At 39.2% G+C, this 9,389-nt stretch overlaps 1 protein-coding gene and 1 pseudogene across 5 annotated transcripts in view; one reads left to right on the top strand and one right to left on the bottom strand.

Annotated features, from left to right (window-relative positions):
- LOC112064689 (40S ribosomal protein S27-like) overlaps positions 1-537 on the bottom strand; it is a 1,384-nt pseudogene extending 847 nt beyond the window's left edge.
- The window catches only part of RBMS2 (RNA binding motif single stranded interacting protein 2), a 93,643-nt gene that overhangs the window by 21,446 nt on the left and 62,808 nt on the right, over positions 1-9,389 (top strand). Inside the window, exons 2-4 of one of the 5 annotated variants that reach the window (XM_007129382.4) lie at positions 3,880-3,916; positions 4,040-4,107; positions 5,006-5,092. In XM_007129382.4, the coding sequence (XP_007129444.1) occupies positions 5,027-5,092 (66 nt within the window). In that variant the 5' untranslated portion in view covers positions 3,880-3,916; positions 4,040-4,107; positions 5,006-5,026. Of the gene's footprint in view, positions 1-3,646; positions 3,917-4,039; positions 4,108-4,909; positions 5,093-9,389 lie in introns of those variants that run through there. The other 4 variants (XM_028491264.2, XM_007129383.4, XM_007129384.4 and 1 more) reach the window with 4 other exon arrangements.

The following is a 9,389-nucleotide window of genomic DNA, read 5'->3' as shown; positions in this document are numbered from 1 at the left end:
CCTGCGCGTCCAGAGCCTGTGCCCCGCAACGGGAGAGGCCACAACAGTGAGAGGCCCGCGTACCGCAAAAAAAAAAAAAAAAAAATAGGCCAAAATATTAGGTATCATTGCTTTATCACTTGAGATGAAAAGCTGATTTGAGGAAAACAGTTGAACTTTCACCTCTGAAATCCTAGGATTATTTCTTTATTATTTCTGACCCCAAAAGATATATATATCAGAATTCTAAATTTTACAGTCAAATCAGATTGGTATGGGAACACTGTTGAATTGAGACAGAAAGTCTGGATTCTGGTGTCAGATATTTGACCCCTATGACCTTATGCAAGTGAGTTTACCTTTTTTTTTTTTTTTTTTTCAATCTGAAAATGAGAGAGGACAAAAGGACAAAGGAAAGGAACTATCCAATTCATCAGTATTCCGACTCATTATCATCTCCACAGTCTCACACTTCTTGCAGTGTTGGATTTAACCATATGAAATTACCAGTATTTGACTGTTTGAAAAGATTTATATTTAACCTACATAAGCAGCCATTTCATTTGGTTCTAATTGTTCAATTCAGTTGTGGACCATTATGGGGATCATCTGAGCTATTTATTTTAGGGATAGCTGAAGCCAAACAAAATTAATGTCTCAAGTGTAAAGGAAACATACATTTGGAGACTATAATATTACCCATCAATGCAGTCCGTTCTGGGTACGCATAGAATCTGGGTATGCATAGACGCATAGTCTAGTCTTTTCTTCCTACATTATACTAATTTTCTGGTCCAGTGATTCTAGATGATCTGATTCCTGTATTTCTTTAGTGTCTGGCAAAGGAAAAGTCTACTTGAAAATTTTGTTAGTATGTCCTCTGTAGTAAGTTTTAGCCAGAAATATCTGTTGTTATAGAAGAGGAGAATATACTATTAGCACTGATATCCAGGGTATGAGATAAATAATTCTTCAGAGTTGCCTGTCTTTTCCCCTGTTTTCCAGTGAGTTAAGTCAAGGAGTTGAGAGGCCAAACTTTCCCAATTTCCAGTTTTAGACCAATTTTGTCATTCCATCCTACATTCGAAGGGGACAGGGCTAAGCTTTTTTAGTTGTTTGATTCAGGTCCTTAAATTTTCCTACTTAAGGAAGCTGATGTGTTAAACTTTTTTTTTTTTTCACTTCTTCTTAAGGCATTACCTCATCTCTTTACATTAAATAAATTGAACTTTTTGGTCTTTTTTCATGACCTAGACTTTTGGCACAAAAGTTAATCAGTGGGAGGAAAGATAATCCACAGAGAATACCTATATATATATATAATACATACATTTATATAAATTTATATTATATTTATTTGAAATATATATATATATATATATATTTATTTTTATTTATTTATTTTTTTGGCCGCGATCTTAGTTCCCTGACCAGGGATCAAACCCGCACACCCTGCAGTGGAAGCGTGGAGTCTTAACCACTGGACTGCCAGGGAAATCCCCACAGAGAATATGAATAGCTGGGGAAAAAAAAAACCTTGGCCCTAATATACTTGTTCAGGTCTCTGAACCATATTCAGAGCTCCAGTAACAAACTTGGCCCTGTCTCACTGCTGGCAGACACATGTGCTACATCAGCCTGGCTCTAGTCCTACAGCTAGGGTCTGGCATATCTGCAGGTAATACATTCCTTGAGTTCTCCACTCTGATGTGGAGGGGCCAATAGTTGCATGCAGTCATCTTTCAACATACAAGTCAGGGTTGATCTAACCCCAACTGCTCTCTACCTGAGACACATACTTAAAAGTGTTGGTTTGTTACCGAGTCCAAGCTTGTGCTGCTTGCCGAAGGACAGGCCAGTAAACTGAGAGACAAGTTGTTGGGGCAAGGAATAGTGACTTTATTCAGAAAGGCAGCAGACCGAGTGGTGGACTAGTGTCCTAAAGAACCATCTTACCCAAGTTAGAATTTAGACTTCTTTTTTTTTTTTTTTTTTTTTTTTTTGTGGTACACTGCTGTGGCCTCTCCCGTCACAGAGCACAGGCTCCAGATGCACAGGCTCAGCGGCCATGGCTCACGGGCCCAGCCACTCCGCGGCACACGGGATCCTCCCGGACCGGGGCACGAACCTGCATCCCCTGCATCGGCAGGCGGACTCTCAACCACTGCGCCACCAGGGAAGCCCTAGACTTCTTTTTTACTAAAAGGGGAGGGGGTGTGGTTGGTTGCTGCAAACTTCTTCGTGTCAGAATCCTTTGTTCTTGCATCTGTCCATGTAGGTCAGGTCATATTGTTCCTGTAAACCTCCAACATGACAAATGTTATTCTCTGTTCTGCAACTTTTTATCTTTATAGGAATGGAAAAGTTTTATACCTTTAAAGGTCAGAGCCTTGAGAATGGACTATCCTGTATATTTCAGGCTTTAGGCAACATTCTTAACTTGTAGCAAAAGCAATAGAATACAAAGGTTAAAGTGAAAGAAACAGGTCCAGTATGGAGTCAGATTTGTTCTTTCCTGTTACAGTTTTTCTGGACAAATCACAAACCAGTCTATATTGAATCCGAGGTATAAATGTCTCCTCCAAGAGATGTTCCAAATAACTTATTTTACTTTTTCCCCTCAAAACAACTTTTGGGTGCTGGGCTCAAGAGAACCAAGAATTTGAGAGGCATTGACTAAATCTGGAAAAATGTAAGCAATATAATGGGCAAAGCAGATGGGGGGCGGTGATCAAAGTAAACACATTGGAAGAAATAGGATTCTTCCTCTTCTCATATACTTCCTGAATATAACCACAGAACTCCATTACCTTCTCTGTCACTTCCACAAGATTCCATAGCCTCCTTTAAAAATATACTTACCAGAGTAAAGGATGTAGTTTCCAGTCCTGTTGGTGCTCTTTGACATAATTGACCTTTGGCATCAGTTCACCCATCTGGGTCATTTTACTTTTATGGCCCTAAACTTATAATCAGAGTATAAACATACAGGTTTTTGTATTAGTAAATACATATGGAATTTATTTATATAGAATTTATAAAATAGAATTTATTTAATTGGATGCTTCTTTATTTCCCTTCTGATACTTTCTACTTTTAGAATGGCAAAATGGTGTTAAATTTCAGGATACATGAAGATCCTCCTTTTTTCTAGATCTATTTCAATTTCTTAGAGTAGTAGGACTCCAGAGAAATGGGAGCTGGGATGTCTTGTCTAGTGTACTTTGATTCTGTACTATTTTGTTTCCTTTTTTTCCTAGAGATAAGAGATGATCCACCAATTTCCAAGAGACTGGGAGAATTAAAGGTTTTGTACCACATTGTTAGGCTAAGGGAGAAGACATCAACCAAGGACCTAAATGGCAATGATAACTTGGCATATCATGAATGAGAATCTCTGAGGGCAGAAAAGGGACTTTAAAAAAATATGGTATCACTGAGAGATGCCTTTATTGATTTATTGACTGCATTCGGCTGCTGTGCTTCCAATCTCAGTTGCAATTCCCACATTGAGGCTGTTCCCACCCTTCCTGTGTCCCTTGAGCTGAGCAGGAACTTCCTGTCCTATTGGAAATGAAAGTTAGAGATTGGGGGTATGGTATGTGTGTATTTACTCTGCAGACTGTTGGTACTGTCTGTCCCATTATTATAGCAAAAAGGTGACAGGAAAACTAGAGACTGGGACTTCATTTAAGGGATGGTTTGGGCTTAATGTTTTTTTGTGGCAAAGCAGACAGGGTTAATTTATTACTTAGAATATCCACTATGGCTGTGAGGGGGCCTTAAGAAGTGATTTGAAGGCTTTCATTCTATATCCCTGTTCTACTTGGACTGGATTGGTAAATTACTGGGTATCATTCTTAAATTTTTGTTTTCCAACAAGTTTCTTTTATTGTTAAGGTACCTTCTACAGGACATTCCTTTGAAAGTATTAGAGGTGAGTGTTGCAACTGTGTTCAATTCTTGACTCTAAATTAATGTTCTTCTTTCCTAAGAACTTTGTATTTTTCTTCTCTGTGAAGCATATGTTTTTAAAATAGTTATTTATTTTTTTCTACAGTTCACAGACAGCTTGAAGCAGACATCCCAACTCTGTGAACTTCAGCTTGGGCATAAATTTCAGGTTGGGTAAGTAACTAATTGTTCAGCTTCATAGACCTTGAAGACTAGGAAATAGTGGGATAAAGATTCAAATAAGATAGCTTACAATTGAAATCACTAGGCAATTATATCTCAATAAAGCTGGGGGAAAGAAAAAGAAAGCACTAGGCACCAAGTTTCATGACATAGTCCAGTTTGAAAATTCCTTCTCAAGTATTAAGTCATACCTGGGAGAATCTGAAAAGGATTAAGAGGCATCAGCCCATCAGCATAACCCAAGAGGATTAAAACTATCCAAGGATCTGAAACTAGTTATTTCCCATCCTCTGTTTTGCTTGTCTCTGCTCTTTGGTGAGCTCTTCTGTTTGTTCTTTCTTTGTGTGTTAAGGTCGCTATAAATATAAAGTGGGGGGGTAAGTCCTGAGCTCACCTCACATATTCTTTCTCAGTACTGTGATTTTCTTCACATGTTCTCCAAAGCAGTGTCCCAGTGGCCCCTTTAAAATCAAGATTGGAATCTTCTTATAGCTGAGATCCAAGGAGAAAATATCCTCATTTTTTCATGGGAATCTGAACTTGTTCATATAGGAAAGGTGATGGAGTTGAAAGGGGTAGACCTAAGAACTTTTCTTTTGCTTTAACTGCTAAGCCTGTGGGGGAAAACAAAAAAAACAAAAAACCAAAAAAACATCTTGGGCATTAGGACCCAGTGGAAGAGCCTCACTCAGACTCGGGGTTAAGTTCTATCAGTGACGTAAACAAGCAGCCCTAGCTCATTCTTTACTCCCCCCCTCCTTCTCTCCCCCTTTCTCCTCCCCCTCCTTTCTCCCTCTCCCTTCTCTTCCTCCCTCCCTCCTTCCCTCCCTCTCCCTCTCTCTCTTTCCTCTCCCTTTCCCTCTCCTTCTTCCCCTCTTCTGTCTCTTAGCTTCCTAACATTAAAGAGAAAATGCTGCTATCAGTGACTTCCAGGCCTGGGATTTCGACTTTTGGCTATAACAAGAACAACAAGAAGGTAGGGAAAAGTGCTTTTTTGGAATCCAGCTACTTCCTTTTCTGGGGATCGGGAGTGCCCTTGGCTTTAACATTCTCCTTAAGAGGGGAAAGGGATTCCTCTCCTCTCAGCGCCTCTCTTTTTCCATCACTTTTTTTGGCATCTTTTCTCACCTGGTTCTGAAGTTTCAGGAATTTATAGTCCCTTATGTGAGGCCTGAAGGCAGTGGAATTAAAAACAAATTAAGCTTTGCAAGTTTGTATCTTTGTGAAACGAAGTTAGTTTGACTTCCTGCTGATGTATCCAATTTTCACAGGGAAAATATGTCACCTCAAACCCTGGCCCCCAGCCTACCACCTCCAAGGTTATTTTGTCATTTTGATTAACTGTTTGCATTCTCCCCCCAGCCCACCTTCCTTCCTACCATTCCTCCAGCATTATCAGGTAGCTGAATACAGTCAGTGAAATCACAACAGCTTCATCTGAGGACTGAGTCTACTCTTCTAGCTTAGATAGAGACCCTACCCCACCCAGCCTGGAGGGAAGGAGTTTTAAGAGAAGACGTACCTTGGGAATGAAGGCAGAAAGTTCTGTGATTCTTTGGGGTCTGCTGCTGAGCTGGGCCTTCCTGCTCTGCAGATAGCCAGGCTCAGCAGAGATCTCTGGAGTCTATGCTTGGGCACAGGGGCAGTCTGGGGAGAGGTGTACAGTCATCCCCACAATTGCCAGGGAATATCTTGGGCAGTTTCTTGGCATTTCAGTGCACACTGTGCCGATTAGGAGGAACTGTATGCTGTAGCAGAAAGACCATTTACCCCGTCTCTTGATTTTATAGCTGTTCTTTGAAGAAAAAAGGTGCCTTAGACATTTAAGGGTCTTTTGCTCATTTGATGGATTGTTGGGCAGTGGGTAAGAATTCCTGATGCTTTCTTATACACCTAGGGAGACTGTTATAGGTGAACAAAGTATCTGATCAAGGCATTGGTAAATGTTTAGACCCAAAACACCTAGTGTTAGTTTATGGGTGTTAGTTTACGTGGTATTCATTCTGTTACATCCTTAAGAAATATGGGTTCATATTTGTTATCAATTTTATATGTATACACACACACACAGACATAAATCAATATGATTTTGATAGAGAGATATCTAATCTGTCTTTATTCTTTTCATATCTTGTATAGTACTGTATGAAATCTCCTTCCTAATTTTTTCCCTCCAAGTCTCTCAGGTTACCCATTAAAATGCAGTAAAATGAATTCCAGAAATTGTTTTTTTCCCTATTAGTGGCTTCATATATTTGATGCTATCTAAAATATTCTCTTTTCTTAGTTCTCCACTCCCTTTCCCGCTTGTTGTATAGGAAACATTTAACCAGCTTCTAAATCTAGGATAGTGTAGGGGACAAGATGTATGATTGCAGACTGGGATTCAAATCTCAGATCTCTTTCTGATAACTTGTAAGGTTTGAGAAACACATTAGGAAACCTGGGGTAAGGGTAGATACATACTTACTAGTGTATTTGTCAAGTATTCTTTGGGTTCTTACAGGTCACTGTTATGATGACATCACTTTGTGACTATATTGATGACTCCTTGTGTGTATATATAGGTTTGTGGGTGTTGGGTATATTTAAACTAAATGATTACTACATTGCTCTTTGTCTTTTTGTTTATATATATGGCCTAATGTGTTCATTCATTTTTTGGGAAGAATGTTTTGAGTGAATCTGCTTATGTAATTTGTCCATTTTTATACTGAAAGTTAATTTTTTAAAATAACTTATTAGTTTTTAGTAATAAATGTAGGATATGTCTATTTTTAAAATTTAAGCATAAAGAGGTATATAAAATAAAAAGTCAAATCTTCCCTTCATGTCCTGAAGTTCCTTACCTAAATCCCACTCCTTAAGGGAAATAACTAGTAGCACTTTGCTCTATCTATTCTACCAGACTTTTTTCTATGACAAAGTAAAGTTTTAATTTTGACATTGGCTTATTTGCTCAGTTTCTTAAGTAGAACAAGTCTATGTAAAAAAGTTCTTAGACCTGTCTGGAACATTTAAAAAACTGAAATAAAAAACAAAATTCTAAACTTCTGAAAAAGTACACATAAATATGTGCTTTTATTGTCCATCATTTTGTTATACCAAAATCTGGAAATAATAGATTTGCAGAGATCTGCCTTCTTTAAGGAACATTTTTACATCATAATTTACTGTAGTCATCACTTCTGGTTGGTGGAATAAAAATAATTTGCAGTGAGCTCAGTTTGAAAAGACATTTGTACATTACTGTTGTGATTTCATTAGTTTTATTTACTTGTCTTTATTATTTATTTATTTATTTATGTCTGCCTTGGGTCTTCGTTGTGCGTGGGCTTTCTCTAGTTGAGGCGAGCGGGGCTACTCTTCCTTGCTGTGCATGGATTTCTCATTGCGGTGGCTTCTCTTGTTGTGGAGCACGGGCTCTAGGCACGCGGGCTTAAATAGTCGTGGCACTTGGGCTCAGTAGTTGTGGCACACGGGTTTAGTTGCTCCGTGGCGTGTGGGATCTTCCCGGACCAGGGCTTGAACCCGTGTCCCCTGCATTGACAGGCAGATTCTTAACTACTGCACCACCAGGGAAGTCCTACTTGTCTTTAAAAAGTAGGATTGTCTGGGGACTTCCCTGGCAGTCCAGTGGTTAGGACTCAGCGCTTTCACTGCCATGGCCAGGGGTTCAGTCCCTGGTCAGGGAACTAAGATCCTGCAAGCCCTGCGGTGTGGCAAGAAAGAAAAGTAGGATTGTTTTATTTTGAAACATATTTGTATACTTTATCAGGGAAGTTGTTAACTGAGGAGCCCAGGACAATCATAGTTTTCTTATTCTTTTTTGGTTGTTGTAAATATAGGCATACAATCAGCAAATATATAATGCCTGATAAAGGCACATTCTTTCTCAGGATGTAGTGTTGAATATCCTTTCCTTTCTTTGGAATTAAAATAGTCACAGAAGGGGGAAAATGTGGATTTCAAAGAGAGATTCTGCAAAATTACGGTATATGAAAAAAAACACATCTATTTTAATGGCCTTCAATTATTCTTGGTTCTTAAAAAAAAAAAAGATCAGAGTTCTAGGGTCTCAATACTTCCTTCAACTTTTGAAAGTTGCCTCAGTAGAGAGATTTGAGTATAGGTGAGATTGAAAGAGGAAGTGTTTGGGACTAAAGGAATTTCAGACTTGTAAAGAACCTAACCACGCCTTCCCTGACATCATCTTCCTGGCATGTGTTATTATAAGTTAACTCCTCAGAGCATCAGCAACTATTCCCTTTGGAAAAAAAGAAAAGGGACTGTGTTTAACTTGGGATAATTTGCCTTCCCCAACCTATTTTGCATAAATTTCTATTTCTTCTTGATTTTAACATATTGAAGACCATATTGGGGCTGGGAGTTGGGGGGAGTGGAGGCAATGATGAGAGTAGAACTGACTGGTAGGCACTGCCAGACTTTCACTCTTTAAGAAGTTTGAGTTACCTGAAATTTTTGGAAGCGTTTACTCAGGAGAGAAGAAAGTAAGAAGCAATACTAGAATTGTTTATACTTCTAACAGGGAGAGAGAATTTTTCTGTGTTTACTACATTTTCATCTAGTTTCCATCAAATCGAATTTAGTAGAACTTTTATTTTTTTAAGATGTTGGGGTAGGAGTGTATTAATTTATGTATTTATTTTTGCTGTGTTGGGTCTTCGTTTCTGTGCGCGGTCTTTCTCTAGTTGTGGCGAGCGGGGGCCACTCTTCATCGCGGTGCACGGGCCTCTCACTATCGTGGCCTCTCTTGTGGAGCACAGGCTCCAGACGCACAGACTCAGTAGTTGTGGCTCATGGGCCTAGTTGCTCCGCAGCATGTGGGATCCTCCCAGACCAGGGCTCGAACCCGTGTCCCCTGCATTAGCAGGCAGATTCTCAACCACTGTGCCACCAGGGAAGCCCTAGTAGAACTTATAAAGTCTAACATCTCTTGACTGGGGGCAGCTAATAGTTCTGTTATCAGTAATAAAGTTAACTCAGTTGGTTAAAGTTTAGTAGTAATGTCTTTCCATTGATTCCTCCTTTTTTTTTTTTTTGCTCTAGTACACTAACTTATGCTCTCATTACCACAGCAGTAAACATTCCGCATGATCTCCTTGTCTCCTATTTCTCCACTCCCTACCCCTTGTCCGCAAGTAATTTTATACCTGCTACCAGAATAATCTTCCAACATTCCAGCAGTTTAGTGCTGAGCATTTCTTTCTTTTTTTTTTTTTTTTTTTTAATTATTTTCTTTGTGGTACGCG

The sequence above is a fragment of the Physeter macrocephalus genome, chromosome 6 (assembly GCF_002837175.3).
Source record: "Physeter macrocephalus isolate SW-GA chromosome 6, ASM283717v5, whole genome shotgun sequence".
NCBI lineage: Eukaryota > Metazoa > Chordata > Mammalia > Artiodactyla > Physeteridae > Physeter > Physeter macrocephalus.
This window is presented reverse-complemented; position numbering and strand designations above follow the sequence as displayed.